The following is a 17,074-nucleotide window of genomic DNA, read 5'->3' on the forward strand; positions in this document are numbered from 1 at the left end:
GCCCTGCACGAGGAGGCAGCAGAGCCCAGCGGGGGGGGGGGGGGGGCAGGGAGGGGGGTGCAGATCCACCACCACCCCCCCCATGCGGAGTGAGCCAACGCGGCTTTACAGCTCCCCCCTCAGAGCGGCGCCGCTTCAACAAAGGTGCTGCTGCTGCTGCTGTCTCTCGTCAAGGTGAGACGCGGCTCTTCTTCTCACGTCTCGCGTGTCACGGCAAGACGTCTCGGAGCTAACCGCCAATGTCGCGAGGTCTGAGCGGGCTTCAGAAGAGAGTTCGTGTCGTTTTGCTGTGCCTGCTCCGTCGAAGGGGCGCAGTGCTTTTTACGACACGTTTATAAATAACGCGATCTAAACCAAAAACCTTTATTATGGTTTTTACTGTTTGGGTCCAGAGTTTGGGTTGCATGGCCACAGTCGTGGGTCTTACATTTTCCACTCATGAAGGAGATTTGCGAATCGGCCTGTTGATGTTTTGATGCGGTTAATGATTCTACCGGGGTCTTAGAAGAGGAATGTCAAAGCAAGGAGGTGGGATGTTTGGTCTTTATGCTCTGATTGTTGAACGATGATCGATTATTCAATAACAGTTTTCAGAGTCGATTACCGGTCTTAAACTTCAGGAACCGCCCATCGTTTTCATTGGGATTTTTAGTTTTAAAAAAAGATCACTGCACCGATTTGTTACGCGAGAATGTGCAAACGGCACGGCGGCCTAAGTCACCGCGTGGTACATTTGCGCTCGCGTTGCTCGTGAAGTGGTAAAGGGGCAGCCCTGCAAGTGCCTCTGCCTGCTCGCGGCACTGCTGGCGGAAGGGCGTCCACTGGGGGGTTCCAGAGCGGTCGCCATCACCGCCCCGCTTTGGCTGCTTCCTGCGTGTCGCACTGCTAAGGGTACACAATGTTGCGAGGCACTTCGAATTGACTGCGAATTTCGAAATGTTCAGCAGCAAACCGGTTACAGCGTTGCGCTCCCGTGGTTACCGATTATTTGGGGGGGGGGGGGAGGTGGAAATACTCGATTTAAATTATTATAGTATTTTGAAATCGAGACTTGTAATGAAAACGCGGGTATTTTCCGAGAGCATTGCTGGACCGCGTGGTTTATCGATTCGTGTTGTGAGTCGAACGTAGATGCAGCACGAGGCTTCTTTTCGACAGAGATCGCGTTCTGAGTCGCGGCCCCGTGGTTCACGACACAGGACTTGTAGCCGTGCCCGTCTGCCATAAACAGCCCCACACGTCGCCTCTTCATGCCACACAGCGCGTTATACAGTGGTCGCGAATGTTGAGACTTGAAATGTTGGAAGAACCCAAACGATACCAAGAGTTTTCGCCACAAGACGAAACGAAGCCAGCTTGCTTTCTTAAGTACACGTTGTGTGTGTGTGAGAGAGGGCGCGTTTAAAGCCGACATGAAACGTTTGCCACTTGAACAAAAAAATCTGCAGCGAATTATGGTCGCACTCGCTGGGGTAGCGATTAACATTCCAGCACGAGAGCGAAACCAGACCCAGCGCCCAGCGAGCCGTGAGGCACGGCGCTGACTGACGACGTGGATTTATTTGTTTAAACAACCACGCTTGTTGATGACTCTCACTCGTGGAAGCCTCGCTGCATCTCACAACTCTTTGAGGGAGAAGGGTCCCGCCAAGTGTTCGCATTAGGGGCATCGCGATGTCCCTCCGCGAGATTCCCTTTGAGAAATTTGCCTAAAGGAAATTCACAATCTGGAAGTTTTTGACCAACACCAGTTACATATGTATGGCGTTTTTTTCAAGCTATGGGAGGAAACTGGAAAACGGAGGAAGTCCACTGACAGCAGGGGGAGAATATACAGACTCTGAGCAGAAAGTCGCCCGTGTCGGAAATCAAACCGATGCGCTTGTTGTTGTGAGGTACGCGTGTTAGCACACACCACCCCACTGCTAAATTGCTCCGCTGGTGATGGAACTGCAGTAAAACCCGTGCCTAGCCTCAGCGCCCACATGGTTGAGGTTTTGGTGGTTTTAGCGGTCATACAGAACTAAAGGACAAACACTCTGGTGACCCAGGCTTCCTTTTTGACTTGGATTTTAGGACTAGGAATGAAATAAGAGGCAGGGCACCATCTCCTCATGTGTGTTTACCCCGTTATTGCTAATGTTCCAAGCGTCTCAAATCCCTACAATAGTCTCGCCTACAAGCGTGATCATGTCGTATAACTTTGTTGAGAAGCTCCAGCCGTAACTCTAGTTACGGTCTTTGGCTCAAGTGTGAGGGAGGAACTCAAACCCAAATCGGCACCTTCACAACATTCTGGAGCATCGACCTCTCCAACATCCCACTTAGTCTGCCTCTTCATACTGTGTGCACTGTGTCAGTATAACACGTGCCAAATATTGGCAGGAGCCGTCTATTATGTTAACTCACAAATTAGTCCGTAGTAGATTGAGAGTGCTCGCTAACCTTATTAATATTAAAATTGCCATCTGTCTCCTGCAGTTCAAAATGGACCAACATTTTGTAATCCCTCGAACATTGGCCCATGGTCTGTACTAAGGTTTGTGCAAGAACGTTTGTCTGGACTTTGGATAAACTATATTAATGCAATCGTAAAGTGTGAAGATTGAGTTGGGAGCCGTGCCCTCTGGACAGTCCGGAGCGTTCACCATAACTCTGGTTTTGTGCCATTCTCTCTCTAGGTTACGTATCGCACACTGTGAAGAATGGCCAACGTTAAGATAACGCTGCTGCTACTTGTTGCTCTTGTCGGTAAGTCGGTTTCCTCAAGAAATTATCAACATTTACCTGAGTTTGGAATGACACCACAGTGTGTCAGCATTAGCGTGTCACCCGCCGTGACAGCGCAGGTACAAACTTTAGTAGCCGCAGAGGTCACGGGACCCAATTACACACAGACCACGACTAATGATCCAATTCTGCATGACACGCGACTAATCAACTAATTAGTTGATGAATCAATACATTTTTAACAGTTCTAATTCTGCTAACAACAGCAGAAAAGGCTCCATTTTATGCAACTTAACGAAAAATTGAGCCATATTGTGGAATATTCTGGGTAATACAATACATAAGTCAACTTCTACATCTATGACTCTAAATACAATAGATTATGTGAGGTCTCATTAGGAGTCAGGCCTAAACAAGTATTGCTGGTCTAACAGATGTAAAAGCAATACCTGTCAACAGTGAGGTCACGTGTAATTTCCCAGAATATTTCACGCCATGGCAGCATTACTTTTTGCACCTTTTTCCAATCGACCGGGATAGACACTCGGGTTAACGACCGGGATAGACACTCGGGTTAACAACCGGGATTGACACTCGGGTTAACGACCGGGATTGACACTCGGGTTAACGAGCGGGATAGACACTTGGGTTAACGACCGGGATTGACACTCGGGTTAACAACCGGGATAGACACTTGGGTTAACGAGCGGGATTGACACTCGGGTTAACGACCGGGATAGACACTCGGGTTAACGACCGGGATTGACACTCGGGTTAACAACCGGGATTGACACTCGGGTTAACGACCGGGATTGACACTTGTGTTAACGACCGGGATTGACACTCGGGTTAACAACCGGGATTGACACTTGTGTTAACGACCGGGATAGACACTCGGGTTAACGAGCGGGATTGACACTTGGGTTAACGACCGGGATAGACACTCGGGTTAACGACCGGGATTGACACTCGGGTTAACAACCGGGATTGACACTTGGGTTAACGACCGGGATTGACACTCGGGTTAACGACCGGGATTGACACTCGGGTTAACGACCGGGATAGACACTCGGGTTAGCGACCGGGATTGACACTCGGGTTAGCGACCGGGATAGACACTCGGGTTAACGACCGGGATAGACACTCGGGTTAACGACCGGGATTGACACTCGGGTTAACGACCGGGATTGACACTCGGGTTAACGACCGGGATAGACACTAGGGTTAACGAGCGGGATTGACACTCGGGTTAACGACCGGGATAGACACTCGGGTTAACGACCGGGATAGACACTCGGGTTAACGACCGGGATTGACACTCGGGTTAACAACCGGGATTGACACTCGGGTTAACGACCGGGATTGACACTCGGGTTAACGACCGGGATTGACACTCGGGTTAACGACCGGGATAGACACTCGGGTTAACGACTGGGATTGACACTCGGGTTAACGACCGGGATTGACACTCGGATTAACGACCGGGATAGACACTCGGGTTAACGACCGGGATAGACACTCGGGTTAACAACCGGGATTGACACTCGGGTTAACGACCGGGATAGACACTCGGCTTAACGACCGGGATAGACACTCGGGTTAACGACCGGGATTGACACTCGGGTTAACAACCGGGATTGACACTCGGGTTAACGACCGGGATTGACACTCGGGTTAACGACCGGGATTGACACTCGGGTTAACGACCGGGATTGACACTTGGGTTAACGACCGGGATTGACACTCGGGTTAACGACCGGGATAGACACTCGGGTTAACGACCAGGATTGACACTCGGATTAACGACCGGGATAGACACTCGGGTTAACGACCGGGATAGACACTCGGGTTAACGACCGGGATAGACACTCGGGTTAACGACCGGGATTGACACTCGGGTTAACGACCGGGACCGCAGCCAGCTGCGCTTATCATCTGACGCGACTCCTAGAAGTTACCAGCAACCCGCGGAGCACACGCTGCTGGGAAATTAACTCGCCTTTCGATGTCTCCGTCCTGATGTCACGCGTAGGTCTGTGCGCAGCGCAATATCCGCAGTACGGGGAGGGAGACCGGAATGGCAACGTCTTCCCACCGTTCGACACGCCACGTGAGTGATCCCACAAGTGCAGCGCCGTCACCGCTCAGGAGGCCTCTGACCTCTCGGCGTCGATGATACACAAATCTAAACATATGCGCTTCGTGCGCATGGTACTGTGCGTGCAGTACAAACGGTATATTGTACATATCGTACGGCAGTCATTCCTCGTTGGATGCGGAAGACGTGTTTCGAAAAAGTGCCGCGTTAAGTAGAATTGCTTTAAGGGAGAAATTACTGCTATATACATTGCAGGGAATACATATATAAATAAACCGATGCTAATTTTAGTCACATTTGCACTGTACAATCCTACAGGAAGTACTGCAGCGGGTTCGATCCCAACCCTGACGCCTGCTGTATATTTGTAGTGTGCGTGTTCTCCCCGTGATCGAGTGGATTTTTCACCAGGTCCTCCGGTTTTTTGCCTCCACATCTATAAACATGCATTTAGAGTATTTGGCTGCTAGAAATGTCCACATGATAAGCCACTTCATTATCATTTGTGGCCAGGTCACATCTGAAAACGAGCTATATAGCTCAGGGACTTTAACTGGTATAATACAAATAATTTAGTTTCGTTTTGGAACTGACACTGTATGCAAGTGTGTGTGATGTGTGTGTGATGTGTGTGTGTGATGTGTGTGTGATGTGTGTGTGTGATGTGTGTGTGATGTGTGTGTGTGTGATGTGTGTGTGTGATGTGTGTGTGATGTGTGTGTGTCATGTGTGTGTGTGTGATGTGTTATCGTGGCAATGCTGCCTCACAGCTATAACGGTTTCTGTTTGTATTTTGTCAACAGCTGGGCAAGGAGGCGCATACTATGACTACGAATATCCAGGTAACACCGCTTATTCATATTCTTGGTTCTTTCGGTAAAGTCACGTAGAAGGGAAACAATAAAATAATTGTTTTATATTTTTATTATTTGATTGTTTCCCTTCTACGTGACTTTACCAAAAGAACCAGGAATATGAATCCCTACAGTCACGAAAGCTTTAAATCAAAATTTAACCGCGTATTCATGTTTTAGGACATTCCCTAAATAATGTTGTGCATGACACAAATAAGTTGACATTTCACACGTGGGGTCCGACTCAAGCGAATAGCAGCAAAAACCTTGGTATGCTTTGTGCCCATGTTGCGCGAGGTGGTAGAATAATAACAATAACAGAGGTTTGGCAAATACACTGGGGCTCGAACGCAGGTGTAGGTACTCTAGGGCCCCAAGTATGCAGTAGAGAGGAAGGGAACCGACAGACGCTCGGGGAAGCAACAGGGGATGAAGGGTCTGCGTTGAAGTTTGAGAGATCCTGTGCAGATGTACTGCTTCCACACTTCAATTTGGGACTCCCAAAATGCGATTTAAAGTTTCACCAGCACGATGAGCGGGAAGCCATCGGTGTATTGTTTATCTTTAGGCCTCAGTGTGTTGGGTTGACATGTCGGCGTTTTGCGTTTGGTCTTGTTGGTCACGTAAGACGGCTAGCGCCAGTGTCGGGGCGCTTCGCACGACCGGCACCCAGGGCTCCATTGCAGGCAGGCACTTTTGTTGGGACCAGGTTCTCTCGTGCGCGGAGTTTATGTTCTTAGACAAGTGTTAAAATAACTTAACAAAAAGAATAGAAATATGTGGGGTTTCTTTTTTTACTTCGGTCATGAAAAGTAAAATTTCCAAAACATTACATGATGACACTGCGTGACAACCTGGTGTACGGTCGAAAGTAGGACATGGAGCAAAGTTCAATGTAAACATAGATTTTCTGTTTTAAAATGTTGTATTTTGGCCATTTTAAGTTGTAGAGCAATTCGAAGGCATAAACGCGCTCAGAAATATTCTAAACAAAACAAGAAGTCAAACATGCAACGCATTGCCAGTCACAGCAGTGCAGCTGGCAGACAGTTTAGAGGGCAGAGTGCCAAGGCTTAGCTGGAAGGCTCAGGGGGTTTACAAACCCTATGTTTCATATTTTTTCCATTAACTTAAAGCTGGAATAATCAAAAACTTGTTACGTGGACACACGTGCATTTACAGAAGGCTATCAGACTCCCTCTCCAGCTGAACCACCTGTTGTGATACTCCCGGCTGGTCAAGGTAAGGAGGACGAACGTAGGGCTCTTTAAACACAAACATCTCCTTTGATGAAAACTATCACTCGTGAGCATGGTGGCTGGCAACTCAGACGGCTAGCATTTCAAAATATGTATCATAATCTCTATTTATCCTAGAGAAATGGGATGAGCTATCTTATCATCTTAACGTCATTGATGTAGCAACTTGACCAAGGCCTTGGCGAAGGCGCCTTGACGGATAATGAACAATAGCACTACAGATTAATTTAATGGTGATGAGGTGAATAAAATAGATGAGAAGAAGTAATGGCCTGCAAAGCTCTTTTTCACAGATGTCGAATTTAATGATACCCTGAGTATTATTATCGATGTATGTACAGACCACTATAAATTGTCTTGGATAACGGGGGGGGGGGGGGGGGGGGGTGGGGGTGGGATGGCCCAGATAACAACAAAAAACACGAATAATGTAAACACATAATGTCATAAATATGTGAATTAAACTCTAAAACATTGTTATTGTTTACCTACCTACATTTACATATTTATATTGTTTATGAACATTACCACTTTACTCACCGACCTGTTCGTGGTCACGTGGGCACCGAGTCAGTATCGCTGTCAACTTCTTTTCCTGCAGTCTGAATGTTACACGAAACGATTTTCATCACCATCATCATCTTCATCATCGTCCATGACCGAACCACTGCTCATGGTGTCTTCTCAAAGCCATCACCATCTCTCACCTAGCACCTGCACACAACGTCACACTTCCTCTCTGTGGTGGGCTTCCTCCCATGTGCAGTTAGCGTGCTTCGCTACTAACCTAGCGACCCGAGTTCCATACCCGCTCACGGCCATCACCAGTGACGATTTTCTGAACCGATCCTGGGCCTCCCCTAAGTCGACTCGGCTTCAAATGAGTACCTGGTACGATGCGTAAACATCGTCACTCGGAAGACAAAGATGGTCGGGCATGTTGCTGGCCACCTACTCCCTCGTGTACCGTACCGGCCTTCATTGGTGCTACTCACTAACAGCACTTGCCCCAACAGTCTGATAAGGCGATACGGGGGATCTTTGTCTTTGTTGTTGCATTCTACATTTGCCACTCCATCATCAGCCTCGACCATCGGCCGTCATATTCCTTCTCGTGATGCACTTTTCCTGTCAACGCTGCACAAAATAGCGACATTATTTCTTAAAGTTACGAATAGATCTTGATGAATGTACGGTGCGGTGCAGTATATATTATGGATCTTGACTGAATTTAGAAATGTTAAATCTGTACATTTTTCACCCTGACAGATGTCACACCGACGGATTCATTGCAAGTCTATGGTGAGAGCTCGCACTGCCGTCAAATAATTTCACCACGGCTTTGAAATGTAATTGTGCATCCGTACGAGCGGAAACGCACACGTTCCGTGCGTCAATGGCTCCGACCTTCCCGCTGGTGGAACATCTAAAAGAGCCTCTTCCAGTGCGCTATCAAACGCTTGCTTTCCGCTTAATGTAACCAACGGTCAACAGACATGGGGTAGAGCTGCCACCTTTCTCACAGACCAAACCCTGGGTGTATTCTCAGCAAGGTTCGGTCGATCAAAACCCGTGCAGTATGCAGTGCTGGACTAAAATAAAGTTGAGCACACTATTATGAATGAAATAGTAGCGGCACCAGGCGATTGCGAAACGGCCCTTAGACAACATCTGAGAGAGATTGGCCACGGTGAGATCAGCAGGGCCACCGCTTGCTGATGAGGCCGTGCGAAATCCTCCCCAAACAACTGATTCAGGAACAAAATAGGAAAGCCTCTGTGCCCATGGCTTCATCGTAATGTTTTACATGATTCAATCAACATAATTGATATTTCTATTGCATATTAGATGTGCAGTATTTTTTTTTAATTATCATTTGGTTTTACTAAACTACTGCTGTTGTTCAGCAAAGGTAACATTAATATGCCTAACAGATGTTTAAATGTCTGACATCTGTTAACCATATTATGCAGCGTTCTAATACAAGCACTGGAGAGACCAGGTGGTGTTTGCCATAGAAGTGTCCGACAACAGCCCTAGCCGCAACAGTTCCAGGAGGTAAAATCTGAATGTTTGTTTCTGTGTTACAGGCCCAAGACCTGTGGAGCCTGTCAAACCAGTTGGTAATGCAATGCTTGTTTCTATGTCATGTAGACGGTGGTGACTGAGACTCTTCACAATAGCTGTGTTTAGTTGATTTAAGTGTTTGTCGACAGGAGTTATGTTCACACAACTTCTGTCTGAACGGTTAGGGTGGCATCACGTGTTCTGTGTGATAGTGGATGGAGTTTCTTCTTTGTGGCCCAGCTGTGTCGATACAAGGGCGATCACTTGTTGTTGCGATCGAAACGTCGTGATCTATTACGTATTTATTTTCCTATCTACGAGACTTTACCGAAATAACCTAAGAGTACATTTCGGAAGTTATAAGGGGTGCTAAATACAACTGAAGTTGGCATTTTAGACACGGGCATTTCCCACAGTTTGGAGGATTTATTTCAGAACTCGAAGCAACCATAGACCATCAGCACAACAGGGTTGGAGTGTCAGTAAAGCGGTGATGCCCTCAGCACCACACCCATTCACGCAACTTCAAGAGTAGTGCTAACAATATATCGGCGTCAGCGGTCTCTTGTGAAGGCGAACGAGAGTGAATTAGTGAATCAAAGGCTGGGTCAGCGGAGGTCAACACCCTCAGTACTCGGCGGCACCCAATGAATGATGAAGCGAGCGCTTTCTCAGCTGTTATTCTTTCCAATTGGCTCCTTTGCAGCGGATAGTGAGATGCTGCACGTTCAGCGCGTGATTCCAACTGCTGAATTGTGACTGAAAACCTCTTGTGACAGGCAGCATGGAAAAGCATTGTGATGAGACGCGTTGACTGTTCGCTCGTGTATAATATCTGTTTATGTATGTTGAACATTTTTCGCACCGTGCATAGCCAACCGTGCTAATTGGAGATGTAGGGAAAGGACAACAAACTAAACACAAACAGCAGTTCTAAAGAAATGAGTATTCAATCTAGATTTAAAAGTGCAGACTCCTAATTGAAGTGTCCTGTTGTTGTGCCTCGAATGTTCCAGAGCCAGAGCCCACTGAACCGGGTCTCGGAGGTAAGCCGGTGTGAAACGCCGTTTTGATCCTAGTTTGTGTATCTATTGCAATGCATTGACGTTTCAAGGAAATGATGTACATTCAAATAGAGTTGAATACCCCTACACTAAAGTGAAGTTGGAATGAACCTCATTTTCTCAGGGCAGGGTCCAATCCCCGTCAATGTGGGTTACGGTAAAGTGCAGCGGGGGTTAAACTATAATCGTCGTGCAATTCCCATACACATTGCATTTCAGTCTTTGTCTTTGCCAATGACAGTATAGGCCTTACACCATCTAATAAGGGAAATAAATTCATAAACAGATTCTGCACAATAAAAGACTGGGTTCTCTGTGGCCTAACGTCCCCACAGCAGGCAGGCCATTGGCTAGGAGGAATCGAGGGTGTCTACCATGTCACGGGCATATGGCGTGTAAAGTTGACCTTCACGAATACTCGACACACGTGTGTGTGTGTGTGCACGTATGTATCGGTTAGCACACTGCACTACGAACAAGGTCACATGAGTTTGATTCCCGCCCACGGCCAACATCAGTGAAAATTATTTAAACCAATCCTGGGCCTCCCCTAGATTGACTCAGCCTCAAATAAGTATCTGGTACAGTGTGTAAACATGGCCACTGGGGAGACAAAGGCGGCCGAGCGTGGTGCTGGCCACCCGCCCCCTCGTGTGCCGTGCCGGCCTTCATAGGTACTTCTCGCTAACAGCACTTGCCCCAACAGGCCGTTAAGGCTACACGGGTGGTCTTTGTGCGTGTGCAGGCTGCCGCGAGGAGCAGTACGTGTGCACGCGGCTCTACTCGGTGCAGAAGCCATGCCGCGAGTGTCTCCACACGCGCTGCTTCTACAGGTGCCGCCACTGCCCTCCTCCGCCCCGTGCCATCATAGATCGTTTCCTGCACCCAGGTGCGTTCGAAGCATCGGACGCACCTGCGTGCCCTGTGCGGTGCTCGCAGCCCGAGCGAGAGATCTGCCCGCTCGAACGGGCATGGGACGGTACCCGCCTTCCTTGGCAACTATAAACCAGAAGTGTAAATTCCACATTTCTGTGGCAGGTGGCAGTTAATCCAGGTGACAATTGCGTTTAACCTCCTACAAATCTGCACTTAAGTTATGTGCCCCAGAGGGATATCTTGCCTAGAGCCCTTGTAATTGCCTGGAAATCCACCATGCTCTGCTCTCCTATGGAAGAATGCATATTTCAGTTGTCAGGCATTGTCAATGATGGCAGTGCATTTTTTTCATCTTTGTACACCGATACCAATTCAAGTTGTAAGTCCAACATGATATTCAATTTAATATGCAAAAGGAATGTAAAATGTTATTGCTATTTTAGATTTTTTTTTGTTATGGAATCTGACAAAGTGCTGATCGTTGCCACTGCGAATTTGCTTCAAGTTGACTGCACTCTCCAACTCTGTAATTAAGCCCACAGATGAAAAACAATCGATTACAGTACACAAAAAGCTACAAGGCCAAGCAAAGCATAATAGGAGTCTAGAGCCAGGCACAGATGGTTCAGCCTCCACCTCTATGTCCTTTGAGTCTTTGTAATGTCATTGCATACTTATTCTCTAATGCCACTGTTTTGTCGAGGTAATACTGAGTTTTTTAAGAACTATTTGTACCTAGTTGATATTGATTATTGTGTTTAATTGTTTATTTTAACATATATATGTTGTTCTTAATCCTTTATTGTGAGATTCCAAACATCGTCCATGCTGTTATTCATTGCTCTGTGATTTTCTTTACATTTTAGGGGCGTTCGTGTTTATGTTATGAACAAAGAACTTTGTGTGCGCACCGTGTGTGAACAAGACCAGCTTGCCAAAGGTAGTGTGGCCCCAAAACAAAAACACGCAGCACCACAACAACATGCAGTGAGATGAAAAAGCGCTTAATTAATCGTAAATTCAACTCTGCAGCCTTCACACCGCCTCGGCGCCTCTTGCTCAGCTGGTAACGTGGTGACCACGCACGTCACCTCATGGGGTTGTTTTTGTAGATAAATTGAAATGCGTCGAGGTGAAGTTGACGTGGCAACCGAACCTTGCCCACGTGGTTGCACACACCTGTAGTTGTGAATTGCCTCCGAGCTACTTTGGTGGTTGGTTTAATCATGCAGGAAGTACCATAGTGAACGACTGGTTCGAGCAAGTTACGACAGCAAGATGACCGCAGGAGGCCCCGCTATAGCGGAAAGTACAAAAAGCAGGTGTCACACATATTAGCCGTGTATACTTGTGTAGTGCCGTGAATTCACTCGGACGACAACCGCCTTTCTTCCACCGTCACTTTTATTTCCATCGTTCCGCACACACACACACTATATAGTTTCACACACACACACTATATATAATTTCACACACACACACTATATATAATTTCACACACACACTATATATAATTTCACACACACACACTATATATATAATTTCACACACACACACACTATATATATAATTTCACACACACACACTATATATATAATTTCACACACACACACTATATATACAATTTCACACACACACACTATATATACAATTTCACACACACACACTATATATAGTTTCACACACACACTATATATAATTTCTCCTCTCCGCGCTCCGCCAACTCGAACACTCGAATTCCCCTCAGCACCGTCCGCTCATACTCCTTGTCTTCCCACACAGTCTCTTCTTCACTCCTCCCACACACAGTGGTTCTCTCTCTATCTCCTCGCACACAGTGACTCGTCTATCTCTTCACACGCAGTGACTTTATCTATCTCCGCACACACAGTGACTTGTCTATCTCTTCACACACAGTGACTTGTCTATCTCTAACTCTCCCTGTACCTATCTCTCCCGTAACTACCACTCTGCTAACGCTAACTCTCCCTATCGATATTTACTGTCCTTTGGGTTCGGCTCTCAATCTATTCTTCCCTAACATTTGCCGGCTCTCCTCTTCACATCTCTCGCTGCTCTCTCCACCTCTCGCCAACAACAACTCAACTCTCCGTCCAAATCACCTAGCGTTTTATCCCCTTTCCAATCAGCTTTAATTAATTGCCAAGTGTCTCGCTGGCATTTTCCCGCCAGCTCGCACCTGTCCAACAGCCCAGACTTCGTGACGCCGCCACTTAACGATAACAGCCTCTCGACCAATCACAGCCCTCGTGCCTTGACTCCCTTAATTACTTTGGTTTGTTTACGCTACCCCGTGACTTCACCACCTGCTCGACCTTATGTGACCCACACTGTTTGTATGTCTGTATGTACTGTATATGGCCAATTTACCCATGTGTATCTTTTACTCCACTACACATGTAAAAACATGGAGCAATGAGTATTCTCGTATATATGGATTTTCTTCAGGTGCCACAAGTTCATTGCACATGCAAAAATAAAGTGCAGATAAAACCAACCTGGCATGAGTAACTTAACGTACCAGCACAGTCGTGAGCAGGCCTCTGTCCTGCATTAAGATATCTAATTACTCGTTACTCTGTGCGTGTGCATGTTTCTTAGAATATCTATAAACATGAAAAGTACAACAGTAAATTTGCTTTGTAGAATTCGTAGCAAAATGTTTTGTTGTGAGCTTTATTTGAATGCCACGCAAATTGCTGACGAGACCCACATTATTTTTTTATCTATTACCGCCGTACGAATGTGTTGTGGAAAAAAAAGAGTGTTGTGTGTTAACACAAGTGTGGATGAGCCAAAGGTTTGTTGGCTCTGAACGCAGTGTAAAACAGACCACCATCAGGCCCATTCTATTACACTGATACACCATGCGGTAAACAGAGATAAGTTATAAATCACATACTGCAACTCAGAAGATGTCCATAATAGACGGTTTTTTGGGTTCGATCGCATAAATGTATAAATGTGTCGCTAAAACCCGCCACCACCCGACACAGGCAACTAGTAAGGGTTGTCACGTAAACAGAACGTGCCAATTCGTCACTAGTACAGCACACCGGTGTGCTGGAGAGCCAAGCCGCAACATTTACAATCTGAGTACGACGTTTCACCAGTAATTACAACTAGCTTCATCAGGCGATAGCCAGATTTGTGGAGAAGTCCACCTGTTTCGTTCCTTATATAGAGGCGTAGATGTGGTGACCACGCTTCTGCGCTCTTGCGCAAAGTGGCGGGGGATTATTGAGTCAACGCACATTATGCATGTGCATCATGCGAGCCCTTTGATCTTGTCCTTCCTGTCCATTGTGTGTATTAAAATAGCCCTACCAACGGTAATCCCTATGGAAGTATGGTGCCCTTTATAGGCATGAATTTAAATAATGTATTATTTGATGATTCGCTTAAACGCATCACTAAAGCGGTAGCTATCCGAACGGTTAAAGTTATTTTTTATTTCTTTCAATTTCGATAGATTCTCTAATTAGTCTTGGCCAGTAGTAGCTAGTTTTGCACAGAACTTCAACATTATCAATTGAGTATCCTTGTTGGCACGCGTGTTCTGCTACTGCTTACAGTTGTATTTGGGAGAATTTAATATTTCTCTGATGTTCTTTTTGTCTCGTGCTGATCATTCGTCCTGTTTACCCAACATAACATTTGCCACACGTGCAGTTAATCCTGTACACACATTCTGTTGATAGCTTCGGTAATACATCTTTTGTCCAAGATATTAATTTCTGTATTTAATGTACTGTGCCAAATCTGACTCGGATGTTTTGTTTTTCCAAACATCTGGTTAGTTTATCAGTTACTCCCGAAATGTAAGGTATTTTTATTGTTTTAATTACTTGGGCAGTTTCAATGCTCGTGTTATTTTATTTGGTTTTGGAATTCAATGCCCTGTTGATTTGTGCATCATTGTAACCGTACATTTTTAGCGCTTCAGATACATCAGAAGATGTATGTATAAAGTTCCTGCAATTTTTTTTTTATAATCGTTTAAGTTCAATGATCGCTTTTCTCAGTTGTACTGGAATTGTTGACATGTATTGCGGGCTCACAATGCAGTAATTGTTGTTGACAGCCAATCTGTGCCGAGACCAGTACTCCCACTGTGGCCTGTACGCCGGCCTCGGCTTCTGTGGCGACATCTCGAGTTCGTGCGGGAAGAGCTGCCACTCCTGCTAATTGCAGAGCCACGAGGGAGCAGCCGCAGCACGGGCCGAAGCATCGAGGCCAAGCCAGCCTGGTGCAGCCCATTCAACAACCGGCGTGTGACTTATGTAATGAATAAAGTTACACGAACATTATGTCATGCTTTGAAATCCTAGACATGTTGATTTCACATTTATGTTTAACTTGTACTTGAATTTGTATTGTATAACCTCCAACATTCCTTGTATTCATTGATACATAATAACATAGACATACTGTTTATCAATGTTATCTTACATATACTTGTTTTAATTTCAGGTCAAATTGAGCATCAGGAGATAATTAGAGGTATTTTTTAAAATTGTGTCTAGAAATGTATTTTTCCTGTGGATGCTGCAGAGTTTCTGCGATTTTCTGTGCTTGCAAAATCCCGCAAACTGCATATTCTTTGTGTTCATGAGAACCTAGCTAATGTCTCAGTGGCAGCTTGAAAACATCGTTGTTACTGTCTTTTATAATTACATACGTGTGCAGGTGCTGAAAACAGGCAGCAATGTAGCATGAACAATGCCATGTTAGGTGTGATTAGCGATGGTGGAAGGGCTAGGATGGCATTGCACTTCAATTCATGGGAATGTTTAAAAGAGCACTCGACACTGCAGAACTGCAGTCTCTTTCTCAATCTCTAAGCATTCTGACATGTAATCAATATTAGAGCTGACAGATAATGGCCATAAACGGCCTTGCCTTATAATTAAAATGTCACTGAAACATGCTTTCTGGGCCATTGTCTACTTAGGCAAGATTCGTTCGAGCAACGACGGTGTTTATTGAGTGATTGACAACCACGTGACCTCTTGCAAACATGAGTGACGCACACCGATGCGCCCCCTACAGGCCAGACGTGAGGGCAGCTTTACTGGGAAACCACTGCCACCCGTTGCGTCGTGGTATTGTGACGTGGCCACGATATCACGTAGGATGTATTACGGTGGAACTCTCATTCGCAATGAAATCTAGATACGGTGACGGAGGTAAGTTGAGTTGTCCTTCCTACCGCACCTCTGATTAACACGGTTGGATACGTAAGGTGCGAAAGAAGTTCAACGTACATAGGCAAGGATAATTGCAGATATAGTGTGTCATGTCAAGATCCCTTCACGTGCCGTGACCAGGGTGAAAAACACTCGTATGAACAGAAGCACATGTTCGTATCGGAGTAAGTTTAATGGAATGAATGAGGAGCTATCTTCCTTGCGGTGAGGATGGCCTCGAAATCAATTTGAAATGTTGCCTACTTGGCAAAATTCAGGGGAAATTAAGAGTAGGACTAATCGGTTGGAGCTCACAGCCAGGCGCAGTAAAAATGCTGTCGACGAGAAGAGTGGTACCTCGTATTCAAATGATTTTACAGTAAATATTCATGCCTCCACGTTGTACACGACGCTTTAGTTCACTTGCAGCTGCTCTGCAGTGAATTACCTGGAATTTTTCATCCATCAACCATATTACTTGGCTTTGCATCTTAAGAAAAGACAATTAGGTCATTTATATCAACAAATTATGAACAGCACCAATGTTTAAGCTCAAATGACTCCAAGAGTTGGACGGCAACATAACCATTGTCTAATATAAAAGTAAAAATAAAGTTACCAACATAAAACATGCATTCATTTTTCTTGATTTGTCATTAAAATCTATAACACGTCTTTGTAGTCTGAGATGGCCATCATCGTGAACATGTTGTATTAAAGTGTTCGCTCAAGGATCTCTAGTACTGGGCTGTGGGAACAGGGCTATACAGTTTAACAGAGGTAGATTACCCCCCAGTATTCCCAACAGGGTCATGCCTCCAGCACTACCAGAGAGGAAGGTTGGGCAATGGCTTCCAAAACCTCCAGGAGAGACACTGCTCAGTGACCGAGCAGTGGGGCAGAAGCAAAAATATCA

General features: G+C 45.9%; 1 protein-coding gene across 2 annotated transcripts; it reads left to right on the plus strand.

Annotated features, from left to right (window-relative positions):
• Positions 1-19: 19 nt before the first annotated feature.
• LOC116940793 (microfibrillar-associated protein 2-like) lies at positions 20-16,832 on the plus strand. Of its 2 annotated transcripts, none has more exons than XM_032950997.2 (11): positions 20-174; positions 2,682-2,751; positions 4,763-4,840; positions 5,632-5,670; positions 6,865-6,924; positions 8,211-8,243; positions 9,032-9,064; positions 10,025-10,054; positions 10,818-10,905; positions 11,815-11,888; positions 15,054-16,832. In XM_032950997.2, the coding sequence occupies exons 2-11, from the start codon at positions 2,706-2,708 to the stop codon at positions 15,155-15,157; spliced, it is 585 nt and encodes a 194-aa protein (XP_032806888.1). In that variant the 5' UTR covers positions 20-174; positions 2,682-2,705; the 3' UTR covers positions 15,158-16,832. The 2 variants fall into 2 exon arrangements, with proteins under 2 accessions (XP_032806888.1, XP_032806889.1); XM_032950998.2 differs by lacking the exon at positions 20-174 and adding an exon at positions 1,608-1,895.
• Positions 16,833-17,074: the final 242 nt, after the last annotated feature.

This window comes from Petromyzon marinus, chromosome 10 (assembly GCF_048934315.1).
Source record: "Petromyzon marinus isolate PM22_M1 ecotype Great Lakes invasive population chromosome 10, UKy_Petmar_22M1.pri1.0, whole genome shotgun sequence".
Classification (NCBI taxonomy): Eukaryota; Metazoa; Chordata; class Hyperoartia; order Petromyzontiformes; family Petromyzontidae; genus Petromyzon; species Petromyzon marinus.

Coding starts and splice junctions, on each gene's coding strand:
- LOC116940793 (XM_032950997.2), top strand. CDS start 2,706: ATGGCCAACGTTAAGATAACGCTGCTGCTACTTGTTGCTCTTGTCG. Junction 5,671..6,864: donor CTATGACTACGAATATCCAG/GTAACACCGCTT, acceptor GTGCATTTACAG/AAGGCTATCAGACTCCCTCT. Junction 11,889..15,053: donor ACAAGACCAGCTTGCCAAAG/GTAGTGTGGCCC, acceptor TGTTGTTGACAG/CCAATCTGTGCCGAGACCAG.